The sequence below is a fragment of the Microplitis demolitor genome, chromosome 4, assembly GCF_026212275.2.
Source record: "Microplitis demolitor isolate Queensland-Clemson2020A chromosome 4, iyMicDemo2.1a, whole genome shotgun sequence".
NCBI classification, from domain to species: Eukaryota; Metazoa; Arthropoda; class Insecta; order Hymenoptera; family Braconidae; genus Microplitis; species Microplitis demolitor.
Genome location: NC_068548.1, coordinates 4,861,524 through 4,877,591, shown reverse-complemented (window position 1 = coordinate 4,877,591; position 16,068 = coordinate 4,861,524). Strand labels below are relative to the sequence as shown.

Here is a 16,068-nt window from a genome sequence, read left to right as displayed (position 1 = left end):
AAAATATACATTAGTGCGACTTAAAAAAATAAGCTTTATTGTCTTTTAATGATATTTTTTAAATCGAACGAACAAAAAATCATCAAGGTCATATACGTTAAAGATATTTTTAATTAAAATTTTATTAACTAATTAATGATCCAGGGACTCCCAGAACTTCAAGTTGATTATTTTTTTTTACGGAGTATAGATAAAAGCAAAAAATAAAATCATTGAAATTATAACAATATTTGTTATAATGAATGTGATTTATTTTTTTTTTTAAATAAATGACTTAGATATTTTAAGTCAAGAGTAATTTAATGGAAAATTTTATGTTAAATGAGTTCCATCATCGATATATTTAATTTTTTAAAATTTTAAGCAAACATATATTCACATGTCATCTCGATAACTCTTACAGATCTTGACAAAATTGAAAACGTTTTTATTATTTTGGCGATATCATTAATCAATTTCGAAAATTGGTAATGTTTGGATCAAAAATGATAAATTGGATTAATAATTTTTAATGAAATAATTATTTCATATTAATTAAATGAAATTTCTGTCTTGATTATAAAAACTCATTTTGTACTGATACTCTTTAACTTAATTAAAAAAACAATTCAAAATGATTAGAAATGATTCAAAACAATTTAATTTTAATGTTAAATAGATATCCATTCATCATTGAGTAAATGGTTTTGTTTAATCAGGGTAAATAGTTATTATAGCTAAACTAGCATAAACTCCCGTGAATGTTATCTTTTATCCAATCATAATACTCGTCATAATGAATAAATCGAAAAATAGCCGGTGCTTCGGGAAAATTACAACCCATTCGCCACATTTTAAAACCAACAAGTTTACCATCCACCATCAAAGGATTTCCTAAATCACCAGGACACATATTTACATCACCATCTCTATCCATATTGACTGCACAAAACTTTGCGTCATTAGTCACTTGATCCATAAATGAATAATAATTATTACACTCTTTATCCGAAATAATAGTCCAATTAGTTAACTGTAAATTATTCAATGTTTCGATTTTGTTGTCAATCCACTCGGCGACAACCGCCTGCTTATTAATAATTGCTGATTTTTCAGAGTTTCTTTCACCTATACAAGCTCGATCACAAGTTTCATCAAAAATGATACGCTCTGTAAGACGAATTAATGCAGTATCATACACTGGTATTTGACCACGTTTGCCTGAAAATGATTCCTTCACTTTAATAGATGAAATGTAATGTATTGAGCCATTTCTATAACGATTTGAACTTCCAAGGTGAACTGAAAGCATTTGATAAGTTGATCCAACTACAACGGAAAAATAATAGACGCACTGTGTCGATGTTAATATGTCCTCTGGTGTAATTATTATACCACTGCAAATGTGGACATTATTTAATCTTATACTAACTAAATACGGTGCCAATTGATTACTATAATCATTATTTGATGGTTGTGGTGTATCGTAAAGTCGATCAGTGTACTGTATACATTTTGAAGAGGTTGGAATTGCAACTGTAACAATATAATTAATTTTTATTTTAGTTAAAATTTTAAAAAGAAAAATTGAAATTGGTAAATAAGGAAGCCCAGATCCCGACAGGATATAAAAAAAATTTTTTTATCATAGAAATTTTGCACACCTCAAGCATAAAAGCACTGAGGGTGATTTATATAAATGGGTTTTTTTCCCACGATTTTACTCACACAAAAATATTTCTACTCTTTTTTAATTACACTAAAAAAGGTCAAATTGTATATTAGCATATAGATAATTGATTATGGAACAATTTTTAGCTAATATTAAGTCGATTTGTTATTTTATTAGTTTAAAATAAATTATTTTAACTCAAGAAACCAGTGCTGTCAGATGTACCGTATGAAACTTCGTAAACACGATAACTCTCGATAGACACAATTAATCGGCCTAACTTTTTTTTATTATCTTTGTATTTTTTATCACAAGAACCCTATGGAAAATCACTATCTAAATCCATTTAGTTTAATTGTAATTAATTAAAAACGTAAAACTAATTAATAACGAAAAATTTAGCTGCCATTTTTATTTTTACTGTTATTATTTTTTGCATTTTTTCTCTACATCAACTACTGGCGCAGCACTAGCGTAACAGTATAGGTTTGAAAAAAAAAGCGACATCTAAGACAAAAAGGCGGGATATTTAAAAAAAATGTTAATAAAATAATATTAAACTGAAAATAAGAAATAAAAGAATCAAATTGATAATTTATCAGTTGAATAAAAATTCATAATTAAAAAAAAATAAATTAATATTATAAAATAAAAGTAATGATTAAAAATAAAATGAGCGATTGAGGAGTGCGCTTTCGGATTTTCCAACATTTTTTTCCATTGTAAAGTTCCTATAAAATTCATATTTTTTGTAACTACCCAAAATAAATTGCTTTAAATTATAATTACTGCTAAATAAACAATAAAGAACTCGCTTAGATATTCTGACGTGTTCTGATCTTTCCCACAATAATAAATAACAATCAAATTACCTGTTGAAATGATGAAGAGACAAAAAACAATCACCGACTTGAACATCTTTACGCTGCTTCTGTCAGAAAGCTTATGATTATTTTCTTTACCGAGCATCTTATTTTTATATTAACATCAGTTATCTGGTACATATACTTACTAATATTATTAATTCATATATAAAGAGTTACTTATTAAACCTCATATTGAGAAATATGTACTAAATATTAATAACTGTCAAGATTTAGTCCTATATTAATGACTTCTTACTTCATAGAATTTTATCAAACTCATATATTACTGATACCAATATATTTTTTTAAATAACTTTATCGTCAAAGTCTTTAAACATTCCATCGGCATTTCAAATATTTCCTTCCATATAAAAATCCTGTATCCTTTAAATAAAATATTTTTAGGTCTATTGAAATGAAAATAAAAACTTCATGTCAAGAATAATGAAATTCGATTTTTTACCTTGTTTTAATACCATAATTTGTTAATAATTGTTTACGTAATCGTATAACTCGGGTAACCTCTTCTTCAGTTAATCGACTCGTCTTAATTTGATTACACATACTTTCATAAATAATCGTACATGTACGCTTATCTTTCACTACTTTAGGGTATACTCTTACAAAATCTATGTTTTTAAAGTTACAATGTATTTATCTTAATACATTTATTAATTTATTAATGATAATAAATTTTTTTTAGGTTTATCTTTAATTAAAAATTAAAAACTTATATTTTATTATGATGGAAGACAAAATTTAAAGTATATAGATATTTATAATTATTATACACCGTAAAAAATTAGTGGAGTGAACGCGGAGTGAATGCAGAGCAGATGATTGTCTATTTTTTAATCCCCTGCTCGGAATGAAATTCACTCCAAAGGGAATTTAATTTAAAATTAAAATTGCAAATCGAACTGAATAGGGGTTGAAATAAAATCCACACCACTCCGAAATCACTCCGTGGAAAAAAAAACTAAACGTGGTATAAACCAAATCGATCGGATGATTTGTTTTTGAGTTGTAACTGCAGCAATTTTGAAAAATGTATTTTCGGGAATTAATAAGCGGCTGCTCTTCAGATGGCTGTAGGGAAGACGGAGCACGACGGCCCCCTCAAGCCGGTAATTATTTTTTATGGCTTTTAATCTATACATCAAACTAATTTGGTTCTTTCTGAAGCGAACATTAAGGGTTTACCAAAACTTAAAAAAAAAAAAATTGTTTTTCTGGAGCACGACGACCCCCCTCAAAAAAAAGCTTAAAAAAAATTTTTGTTTTCTTTTTATTGAATAAAAAGATTTTAAGCACAAATATACTATTTTCGTACCTTTATAATCCCATGGACTTCAAATTTATTAAAAAAAAATTTTATTTAGCTGATATAACCAGTTTTATTGAAATTTTTTTATTTTAATCATATTATAATCTATTGGCCTAAAAGAGCTTTAATCAATAAATTTTTAAAATTCATTTTAGTCTAGAAAAAAAAATAATTTTTCTGTCGAAAATTTTTTTTCAGGTGGTCCATTATGCCCCAGATATCGCGGATCAGTCTAAAATATCTTTAAAACATCAGAGATAACATGATTTGACCGAAAATGAAAAAAAAATTTTTGCCAAATTTTTGAGGGGAGCCGCCGTGACCCAGAGGGTCGAAGTACCCCGGTCTCCCCTAACTCAAAAAAACAATTTAAGATGTGCACTTGAAATTGTAGTATGTTTTTTTCGAAGATATAGGCTATCGAAATAAAAAAAAATTGATTTTTTCAAAATTTCACACTAGAGGTCTCCCTTAAAGATGAAAGGAATTAATAGGAAGGGTATATATTAACATATTAGATTATGTTGAGATGCTTAAATTAATAAATTAAATAATTTTACACCATTGATAAAATTTTATTAATACATCACTGAATACACATACATATGAAAATTAATTTGTAATAATTAGATTATATATTTATTTTTGTAATAAAAAAAATTTAGTCAATATCAACACCAGTATTACTTTTAATCCAATTCTTATAACTATTAATAGAAGTATAGATGGTGGGAGATCCAGGAAAACTGTGACAACCCATTCTATACGATTTAACACCCACTAGACGTCCATTTACAACCATGGGGTTACCCAGGTCACCAACCACACACGGATTTTTTTCATCATCACTAACCGCACAAATCATATTATTAATAGCTTCATCAATGAAAAAATAATAATTTCTGCACTGGGCTGTTGTTATAGTCGACCAACTTTTCATCTTCAAATGAGCAGACAATTCAATTTTTTCAAAATTGTCATCCCATCCGCTGACATTCACTTTCTGATTTTCGACTGCATTGTGGTGATTATTATTGTGCAGCTTAATAAACTTACGCGTGTTGTCAAAAGTGAATGTATCTTTAATACTAATCAGCCCGATGTCATTTACTGGAATTTTACAACCGTTACATTTGAATTCTGGGTGAACAATATAATTATCGACTGCGTGAATAGAGCCGTTGTTGTAACGATTTTCAGTACCGGCGCGAATTGTTATCAAGGGGTGACATGGGCGGAAATTGACAATGCACTGAGCTGAGGTGACGATCCAGCGGTAACTTATTATTGCGCCGCTGCAGTAATGGACGCCGTGAATTTGAATACTGACATGATGAGACACTTCATTTATTGTTGGATTTTTTTTTTCCTCAATGTTACTGCTGTGATTACGGTGCCGGTCATAAGATGATATACCTCTCGGTATAGCTGCTGAAAAAAACTTTTTTATGAGAAATTATTAAATAAAAAATTGACCAAAATATTTTTTAATAATGAAAATTAATAAAAAATTTTATGCTTTTTCAAATGAGTACAAACACGGTATATTTATATTTATTTTAATAAAATATATATGTCTATATTTATCCACATTTGTGAATAAAAATATATATGACTGAAATAAGTATGGATTGTGGGTATTCATTTAAAAGAGCATGAAATTTGGTATCAATTCTTATAAAAAAAAAAATTTTTCAAAAAAAATTTTTGGAAATTTTTTTTAATCTTGAAAATTAGTAGACAATTACATGCCCTTTTAAACGAGTACAAACACGGCATACTTATTCTTATTTTTTTAAAAGATATACATATATATAAATAAAGATATATGTATATATATATAAACGATAGTAAAAATAAGTGTAGGTTGTGAGTATTCATTTGAAAGAGCATATATTTCCCTATTGATTCCAGTAAAAAAAATGAAAAAAAAAAAAAAAATTTATAATTTTGCAATTCATTTTTATGAGTCTTGTTTTTGAAATTGACTGCACAACTAAAAAATAGTGACATAAATCAAGTTACCTGTTGTAATGGCAAAGAGAGTAAAGACGATCAGTAATTTCAGCATCTTCAGGCTACTTTTACTCAAAGACTTATGATCATTTTTTCACCGACCATCTCCTTCTTATACCCCAATTTGATAATTGTGGATTTTATTTACTTATGCATACTTAAATAAGAATGAATAGTTTATTCAATTTAAATTCCCATTGAAATTTAAGTTTGACATTTCACCCCATTAAATTTAATATCACCTTGATATGATTCAACATAACAGTGATATCAAAGTACTGCAGCTGATATCTTTATTCCATCCCAGGAAGTTTTTAATATTTTTATTTATAATTTTAAGCCCAGTAATTAAATTTTACGCCCACGAATTGCGGAAACATAAACGACTTTACAAAGACTTTATTCTTTTATTAAAATTTTTTACTTCACTTATATATTAAAGAACTAAAATGAATTTTTAAGTCCTAGTAGTAAAAAAAAAAATTTTTTCTTTTAATTAATAATTTTAATGAAAACTTTAAATTAATTGGTTGCAGTAAAAATTTTTTATTTCCCATTTTATTGGAGAAAAGTTTGTTTTCCCCGACTCGGGTAGTATGAAGAAAAAATTTTTTTTTTAATTAAAAAAAAAAATGTTGAAAAATCCGAAAGCGCACTCCTCAATCGCTCATTTTATTTTTAATCATTACTTTTATTTAATAATATTAATTTTTTTTTTTTTAACTATGAAATTTTATTCAACTTATAAATTATCAATTTGATTTTTTTATTTCTTATTTTCAGTTTAATATTTTTTTATTAACATTTTTTTTAAATATCCCGCATTTTTGTCTTAGATGTCGCTCTTTTTTTCAAACCTATACTGTTACGCTAGTGCTGCCGCCAGTAGTTGATGTAGAGAAAAAATAAAAAAAATAATAACAGTAAAAATAAAAATTGCAGCTTAATTTTTCGTTAATAATCAGTTTTACGTTTTTAATTAATTACAATTAAACTTAAAAGATTTAGATAATGATTTTTCATAGAGTTCTTGTGATAAAAAATACAAAGATAATAAAAAAAAAGTTAGGCGGATTAATTGTGTCTATCGAGAGTTATCGTGTTTACGAAGTTTCATACGGTACATCTGACAGCACTGGTTTCTTGAGTTAAAATAATTTATTTAAAACTAATAAAATAACGAATCGACTTAATATTAGATTCAAATTGTTCCTAAATAAATTCTCTATATGCTAGTATACAATTTGACCTTTTTTGGTGTAATTAAAAGAGTGTAGATATATTTTTGTCTGACTAAAATAGTCAAAAAAAATAACTGTTCACAAAGCATCTTCGGCGCTTTCGCGCTTAAGTTGTGCAATATGGAACTAGCTTAAAAAAAAATAATTTATTAGTCTAAACATAAAAATAAAAAAAATGTCAAAATTGGGTGTTGATAAATTTAACCAATTACATATATATATATATATATATATATATATATATAATGGTGGTGACTGAATGTTTTAAAATTTCGAATTATTTGTATCGAATTAAATCGAATAATTCTAATTCTTTGAATTAATCATCGAAAAATTACAAATAATTCGAATTTATTGAACTACTGTAAAATTGCAATTTAGTGGCTTTATTTTTTAATTTAAAAAAATGAAATAAAATTAAACTTCTTAGTTGTTATCGCAAGCAAAAGAATAGGCGCAAGTTTAAACTTCATCATGAACAAATTTTATTCACTCAATGTATAAAAAATACCACTGTACACTACCTTTTATAGATCATCTATTAAACACGTTGATGAAATAAATTTATTTAAAAAAATATATGGGCGTTTTAAAAAAATAAGCTTTATTGCTTTTTAATGATATTTTTTTGGTTTACGGAACAAACAACTATCAAGATCAAACTCATAAAGTAAAAAAACATTTAATAGCTTAAGTAATCAATTTAATTGCCTAGGAATTATCCGTGTTATATTTATCTCCTATTTCGACAGTGTCTATGTAGAAGCCAAATTTCGAAACGTTGCAGAAAATCGATGTATATCTTAGTCTAGTCAAAAGAGCGAATAAATAATATAATGTATGTGATTGAGTCAAAAGTAATAGGTTATTATTTAAAATAATTAAAAATTGTAATTTTTTATTCATGTCGTTAAACGACGTAAAATTTCTTGTGAAACGAGTACTCATATCGATATATTTAATTTGACAAAATCTACATTTCTATATATCGCTGTGGAAACTTATGTAACTTTAAACTGTTAATAATAAAAAAATGTTTTTTTTTAAATATTAAAATAATAGATGGGACACATGGTTTTAAAAAAAAAATTAATGTTTTAGCCTAAACTTGAAAATAAAACAATTTTCAAGATTGGGTGTTAATAAATTTATTTAACCAATTAGATATATGTTATATATAAATATATAACAATAACATATATGTTTAAATATCATTCGTATATATCTGTAGTGTAATCCTCACTTGCTGCCTGTAATAGATTCATGATATACCCCACTTGTAATGTAATCCAATCATAATAATAAAGGACATTAGTAAATAGAGTCGGCGAATGTGAATATAGATCACAATTCATTTTCCATGATTTAACACCTAAAAGATATCCATCAATAATGAGTGGGTCACCAAGGTCGCCAATAGCGCACGTATTTCCGATATCCCCTTCACTGACTGCGCAGACAATGTTATCTTTGATTGTATTCCAAAAAAAGTAATATTCACTGCACTTGGAATTATCAATTTGTAGCCATTGTTGTTTTTTCAAACCAGCAGATACATCAGTATCATTATTATCATTATTATTATAATTTATATCCCAACCAGTAACATTGTATGATTCATGTACTGTTGGATCGTAAGGATTTATTATTCTAATTGGCTGACGTGTACTGTCAAAATTAAAATAATCAGCGATTTTAATGAGTCCAATATCATTCAATGGTATGTTTGCGTTACTAAGCTCAAATGAGTCATGCAATTTATAAGTATTAATTCTGTGAACAGAACCATTGCGCTGAGTACTTGTAGCCCCGGCTCGTATCGTTGAGTATGGAAAATTCAAAACAATATTTTTTAAACACTGCGCTGATGTAATGACCCAATTAATACTGATTATTGCACCGCTGCAGTAATGGATGCCGTGGATTTGAATACTGACTTGATAGGGCGCTTCATTTATTGTTATATCTGTCGCCAGTACACCTGTTGATTTTATTCGAAATTAATAAACGTTTAATTTATTATTTGATTTATTTTATAACTTAAATATTGAAGCTGTTAATTGTTGCGAAGTGTAAGAAATTTTTTTTACAAAAATTTATTGATGTCTAGGGAAATTGATTCGTTAAATATGCGAGTGTTTGCTGCAGTTGCCTTAGGCTCGGGAAACAAACGTTAAATAGATATCGCGTTACTAAAACCATAAGGGCGTATCTCAAAATATACGCCCTTTTGGTTCTGCAGAACCAAAAGGGCGTATAAAAAAACTTTTTTGCTTCAATCAATGTAAAAATGTTGACAACATTAGAATCTATTGAAAAAACGAAAGAAATTTTTTTTTTGTTTTACGCCTTTTTGGTTTTAAGAAAAAATTTTTTTAAAATCATAAGGGCGTATCCTGTTTTTTCGATTTATTATAAATTATAGGTAAGAGTAAGAAAAAAAATTGCCAGCGTAATAAAAATTATCACTCCACAATTTAATTTATATGAACAAATATTTATTTAAGTGAAAAAACAAATAAAAAATAGAGAAAAAATAAATTCATCAGGGTATTAGTCCTATACCATCTCCATCGTCAGAATCATCTGTAGCTAAGAGTATGAAAAAAATTTTTTTAATTTTTTTTAGAACATAACTTGACAATAATAAAAAAAATTTATAAACTATTACCATCGCTGAAAATTAATCTTTAATAATATTGATAATATTTTTGTGGGACGGTGCCTGATGCACAAAAATGATTTAGGTCATTAAACTTGCTTTGATATATTGGTATTCTAGAGCCATAACAATTCTCAAGAACAACGGTAATTGATTTTTGAAAATAAAAAGAAAAAAAAAACAGGAAACAGAAAATGAAACTTTGATTGAAAAATGAAAAAATGCACCTTTGAAAAATTGAACAATCTAAATGTGCATTTTTTTAATTTGATTAAATTAAATTTCACAGCACTGATAAAATTTAGAATTTTTTCGTTCCCGAATTATGCATATTTTTTACATTAATTGTTGAATTAAAAAAATTGTGACAAATTAAGATTCGATCAAAATTAAATAAAGAAATTTGGTTTTTTATTCAAATAAATATTTGTTCAGATAAATCAAGTTGTGGAGTGATAATTCTTATTACCCTTGCAATTTTTTTTCTTACTCTGACCTATAATTAATAATAAACCGAAAAAATAGGATACGCCCTTATGACTTTAAAAAAATTTTTGCTTAAAACCAAAAGGGCGTAAAACAAAAAAATTTTTTTTTTCGTTTTTTCCATAGATTTTAATGTTTTCAATGTTTTTACATTGATTGGAGCAAAAAAAAAAAATTTTATACGCCCTTTTGGTTCTGCAGAACCAAAAGGGCGTATATTTTGAGATACGCCCTTTTGGTTTTAGTAACGCGATATAGAGGAGAGGGGGACAAAACGGGGTACCCGCAAAATTTTATAATGAAAGTTTGTTTTTAAAATTTTTTTTTAAACATTCCAAAGTCAATTTTGCAAATATAATTGAGAATTATTTAATTTTAATTTTTTTTTTCATCGTTTTTGAAAAATTTCGTTATTGTAAAAAAATAGTATGAAATCAATTTGATTTTTTTTCTTATCAATTTACAATATAAGAACTCAAATTACTTTAGATGTATTTCAATAATCAACTTTGAAATATTTACAATTTTTAAAATTTAATTAACTTTTAATAATTTTTTACTCTATCACTTTAAGTAACATATAATTGATTTTTTGAAAATATCTTCTTTGGAATTAAAACTAACTTAAATTTTTTATTTTGAAGTTAATAATAAATTGTATTTAACAAATAAAAAATTAACAATTTAAAGTAGGTAGTTAATTTTTTTCAAAAATCGAAAGTGACTTTTGTTTTATGATAAAAACTATTAAAAATTTTTTCTTCCTTTGTATCCAATAATTGTGTAAAATATAATTTTTCTTTATATAAACTACTTACAAAAAAATTTAATTTAATCAAATTTAATTAATATCCAGAAATTTTTTTTTTCATCTTTTTTCGGGGGTACCCCATTTTGCCCGCAAAAATGAAAATTTTTTATTTTAACGGCAGCTGAAAATTTTTTCTATTTACTTTGAATATCATAAAAAAAAACAGATTTAACATATTTAAGTCCCCGAAAACTTACTATTTTCTTAAAAGCTCCGTTTTGCCCCACTACCCACCCTAGATGTCGATACCTTGTGTCTATATGTTTATATATATGTATATGCACAACGGGGTGACCGAATATTTTGAAATTACAAATTATTTGTATCGAATTGAATCGAATAATTATAATTTTTTGAATTTATCATTGAAAAATTACGAATAATTCGAATTTATCAAATGACTCTAAAATTGCAATTTAGTGGCTTTATTTTTTAATTTAAAAAAATGAAATAAAATTGAACTACTTACCAGTTGTTATTGCAAGTAAAAAAATAGGCGCGAGTCTAAACTTCATCGTAAATAAAGTTTACTCACTTAATGTATAAAAAACACTATTATACATTACCTTTTATAGATAATCTATAAAACACGTTAATGAAATAAATTAATATAAAAAAAATGTATATGTGTCTTAAAAAAATAAGCTTTATTGCTTTTTAATGATATTTTTTTGGTTCACGGAACAAACAACTATCAAAGTCGTACTCACTAAGTTAAAAAATTTTTCAATAGCTTTGGTAATTAATTTAATGGCCTTGAAATTCCCAGTTTCATATTTATCATATATGTCGAAATAAGTGTCTATCTAAAAGCAAAATTTTGAAACGTTGCAAGAAACTCATGTAAAATAAGAAAAAAAAAGAAAAAAAAACAATCAATAAAAATTTTGAATACATTCGTTCAAAATAATTTCAACAATTTTTGATTAACAAAATGATTAATTGTTGAAAAATTTTTATTTTTTATTTATGTCATCAATTTTTGGCCATTATTAAGTTAATGTCGTTAACCAACGTAAAATTTTCATTGAAACGAGTACTCACATCGATATATTTAATTTAACAAAATCTAACTATATATATCGCTGTGGGTACTTATTTAACTTCGAATTGTCTTCTGAATATCAAAATTTATATCCAAATTTTTAATACATATTTAAAAAAAAAAATGTTCATATATGTTTATATGAAATTTTTTTTTACTTCCAAGTGAGAGAAAATATACAAAAGATAATGTTATAAAACACAAATTTGTCTTATACTAAAATAAATGTTAGTATATTCGTAAGGAAGCAAAAAATGAAGTACTTGCACAAAAAAAAAAAAAAAACTATGCCTACTTCGTCTTACAAACTAAATCTAAATTTATATGAAGACTATATATCGATTTGTCCGGCAATAATTTTTTCCTTAGATGTCGATAGTTTATAAAATGAGTTAAATTTTTATCATAACCACAAATTTCTGCCTTCCCTAGTAACACTGTCTTAAGCAAGTTAATTGATGAAAGTCCTTCAGCAAATTTCTTACGGAAGATTTGAAGAAGATCGATTTCATAAGCATAATTTCTGCAGATTTCATCGTTTTTCTTAAGATTCTATCTAAAGATTTACGTAAATCTGCAGCAATTTTTAACCAAGATGAATACTGTAACAATGTTAAGGTAGTTGTCCCGCTACAACAGTCATATGCGCGGTAAGAGTAGGTTAGGTACATTGCTTCTATTTGATACTGTACCCGTGAGAAGGTTACCGACACCTACTACCAGGAAGTAACAAAGTAAGAGTCGCCATCTGCACGTATCTTGAGCAAGTCTGAGCTAATGGGTCTTACGTAAGTATCTTAGCCAAGTATTGCAACAGATTTGCTTAAGATATCTTAAGGAAATTTCTTGCCTTAAATCTGTCCAAGATTATGATCATATAGACTTACAATATTTTTAAGATATACATTTGATATACATTACAAGATATACATATTGATATAAAACTTCCTTAAGAATGATACTGAGGTTAAAACCATAAGTTTGTTTCCTTAATTAAATGATAATTTAAAATTACTATTTTTATTATGTCATATATGAGGTCCAATTTAAATTTTCTAAATTAAAAATTAGCCTCTACTTTTTTTTTTAATAAAATTTTCATTTTTTTGTCAACACAATAAAAAAAATTTTTTTTATTTTCAATTTAATCTGAAATACTTTGGACGGGACTCGAACCGTGAACTTGACTATTCAAATATCGCTGCCTCTGTTCTTCGGGAAAAGTTACAGTTTCCGGTTTTATAAAAAATCCATTAGATTTTCTAACTCCCAAAAATATGAAAAATGTTATTACAAATGGTATCGTAAATATTGGAATATTAAACTGTAAAAAATACTTGGATTAATTTTTTTTTTTTTTTTTTTTTTTTTTTTTGAAAAAAAATTTTTTTACTTGAGAAAATGTATGTTGCAAAATATATTGCACAGCTACGGTAAAGGAAATTGATGCAATAGTCAATGGTATAGTCTGCTGATTAAAAGTTATAAATAATCCTCCGAATGCAGCTCCTGTTAAAAAACTATTGTAACCCCACAATCCGGAATAAATTTCCTTGTAAGGTATACCTAGACCTAAAGCTAAAAGAGTACTTCTTATTAAATAAATGAATATATTATTTTTATTCAATTTATAAATAATTACCGATTAATGCACCGAATGCTGCGCCGGTAAATGAAAATACAGCAGTAACTGGTGAATAAATTACCACAGCTAAATAAATAATTGAGCCTGCTGGGACATTATCAACACCATATGCTTGTGATGACGCTACTACCATTCCTCTAAATACCTTAGATACAAATAAATAATTATTACTAAAAATAATAATTTTAAATCCTTTTTTTTTCATTTTTTCTCCAACATATCAACTTTTAAATACTCGCATATAAATTTTCTGATTCAGCATAAAATTCCCCGTAGAAAGAGTACCCACAATCATACATTAAAAATTTTTCGAAATTCTTCTCATATATTTTCAAAAATACAAAGTTCACGGATTATAAGGTTGTGGGTACTCAAAGTAACGGAAATTTACCGTACTTTCGAATGGTGATAGAGATTTTTTTTTTTTTCAATTTTTTTAATTTAGTTTTGATAACGAAAAAAGGATTTTAAGTGATTAAGAATTAATTACCATTCCCCAATCCAAGTTTGTTGAATTTTCGTTGCTCTTTGCATTTTGATTTATAAAATTATCAGTCATGTTTGCCTGTAAATTAATTTTATCTAAAAAATTTATTATAATTTGAATAATTAAAAAAAAAAAAGCTAGAGGTTTCTTATTTAAAAATTTGATTATTTTTATACTTAACTATATTATTTGTTTCGATTAAATTAATTTTAGAGTCATTGCCTTGTATCATTAGAATAATAAATAAAATTATTTCGATGAGATTAAATGGTAGAGTGACACAAGGAAAATTATCAGTCGTTAATGAACGTGTTAAGTAAACACTAAAAATATAATAATTAATATATATCATTTAAAAATAAAATAATTTATTTTCGTACCTTAAAATAGTTGCGATAAATGTCAAAAGGACTGAAAATGAATCCCAATTTCCATTATTATAATTATTTGAAAATAATGAATATGTTATACAGCCAACAAGTACTGGATTGTAAACGGTCAGACCATTTTCGATATTTTGTAATGGTTCTTGTATTAACTATTTTTTTCAAAAATTTCGAACATGTAAATTTATAAAGAATTTGATGACCTTTCAAACGAGTACCAACATGACATATTTATTTTTAATAAATAATAAAATTTACATATACTATAATTAACAAGCAAATAAATATATGCCTTTTTTTTAGACTAATTAAGATAAGTATAGCTTGTTGGTACTCATTTGAAATGATTTTTTATTTTTTATCAAAATAAAAAAAAAAATTTTTTTTAATTTTTTTTTGAAAATTAATTAAATTAAAAATTGAAAAAAAAAAAAAATTTTTTTTTAGATTAATGAATAGAAAATTGAAAATCCTTTCAAATGAATACCAACAACCCATAGGTTGTAACCGTTCAAAAGTATGTATATAGTGATATTTATAAGTTTATATATTAAACCATATATATAAATTTTAGAATTAAAAAAATAAACATGGCTTGTTGGTACTCGTTTCAAAGGGCATCTGATTTCCTATCAATTGACACAACTAAAAATATTATTTTATGCTTTTATTAAAAAAAAAAAAATGAATTTTTAATTACCATAGATACAGTGAGTCCTAAAAATCCTGTTAGTAAACCGGTACATATGACTAACGGTGATGAAAATAGTAGTGCCAGTAATATTAATAACCCACTCAATGGATTGTTGGCAAATATTACCTTAAAATAAATTTATTTTTCATTAAATATTTTTTTTTTATTAAAAAAAAAAAATTTTAAATAATTACTTGACCAATTCCACGTAACAGAGAATCGATGATTCCAAAAGTAAACCAAAATATCGAATTGTTTTTATTCTTCACTATTTTTTCTCGTAATAAAAAAAAATCACCCATGCACACAACAGTAGTATTTTTTTCTTCCATTTTATAAGAAAAAATTTCAAAATTTATTATTCAAAAAATCACCACTTAATAAAATGTATTCAATCGTAATAATTTTTATAAAAAGTCATTATTAAAAATTTATGAAAAAAAATATTTCTTTAAAAAAAAAATTTTATTCGTCCACGTTGGCTTGTAACAAGTCAACCGACGTCTACGCAATGATTTAGAGCAAAGAGACTACGTAGAACTTTTTAAATAATTTACATTTGATAATTTATGTATTATCACTTTCAATGTAGTCCACAAAACAATTATCGATACATACATATGTTTATTTCATAACACCATGACATAATTATCGATAATAATTGATAATCTTAATCTATTATTAACTAATTAATTGGCTGATATTTTTTTGTACAAAAATAATAAACGCAAAAATAATCAGCTGCAATTAC

General features: G+C 25.8%; 4 protein-coding genes across 5 annotated transcripts; all 4 read right to left on the bottom strand.

Moving 5' to 3' along the window:
• Positions 1–40: 40 nt before the first annotated feature.
• Positions 41–2,593, bottom strand: LOC103580921 (trypsin-1). The gene is made up of 2 exons (XM_008562854.2): positions 2,524–2,593; positions 41–1,515 (listed from the first exon to the last, which is right to left on the bottom strand). The coding sequence occupies exons 1-2, from the start codon at positions 2,567–2,569 to the stop codon at positions 722–724; spliced, it is 840 nt and encodes a 279-aa protein (XP_008561076.1). The 5' UTR covers positions 2,570–2,593; the 3' UTR covers positions 41–721.
• A 1,820-nt stretch (positions 2,594–4,413) lies between these two features.
• LOC103580922 (trypsin 3A1) lies at positions 4,414–6,291 on the bottom strand. Of its 2 annotated transcripts, none has more exons than XM_008562857.3 (2): positions 5,870–6,291; positions 4,414–5,272 (listed from the first exon to the last, which is right to left on the bottom strand). In XM_008562857.3, exons 1-2 carry the CDS (start codon positions 5,913–5,915, stop codon positions 4,506–4,508), a joined length of 813 nt encoding a protein of 270 aa, XP_008561079.1. In that variant the 5' UTR covers positions 5,916–6,291; the 3' UTR covers positions 4,414–4,505. The 2 variants fall into 2 exon arrangements, with proteins under 2 accessions (XP_008561079.1, XP_008561077.1); XM_008562855.2 differs by having other exon boundaries at positions 4,415–5,275; positions 5,870–6,284.
• Positions 6,292–8,233: 1,942 nt separating this feature from the next.
• LOC103580923 (trypsin alpha) lies at positions 8,234–11,639 on the bottom strand. Its single transcript, XM_008562858.2, has 2 exons — positions 11,530–11,639; positions 8,234–9,082 (listed from the first exon to the last, which is right to left on the bottom strand). The coding sequence occupies exons 1-2, from the start codon at positions 11,573–11,575 to the stop codon at positions 8,313–8,315; spliced, it is 816 nt and encodes a 271-aa protein (XP_008561080.1). The 5' UTR covers positions 11,576–11,639; the 3' UTR covers positions 8,234–8,312.
• Positions 11,640–12,903: 1,264 nt separating this feature from the next.
• Positions 12,904–15,649, bottom strand: LOC103580924 (urea transporter 2). The gene is made up of 8 exons (XM_008562860.2): positions 15,512–15,649; positions 15,324–15,443; positions 14,618–14,775; positions 14,419–14,560; positions 14,241–14,315; positions 13,748–13,895; positions 13,499–13,683; positions 12,904–13,429 (listed from the first exon to the last, which is right to left on the bottom strand). The coding sequence occupies exons 1-8, from the start codon at positions 15,647–15,649 to the stop codon at positions 13,250–13,252; spliced, it is 1,146 nt and encodes a 381-aa protein (XP_008561082.2). The 3' UTR covers positions 12,904–13,249.
• Positions 15,650–16,068: the final 419 nt, after the last annotated feature.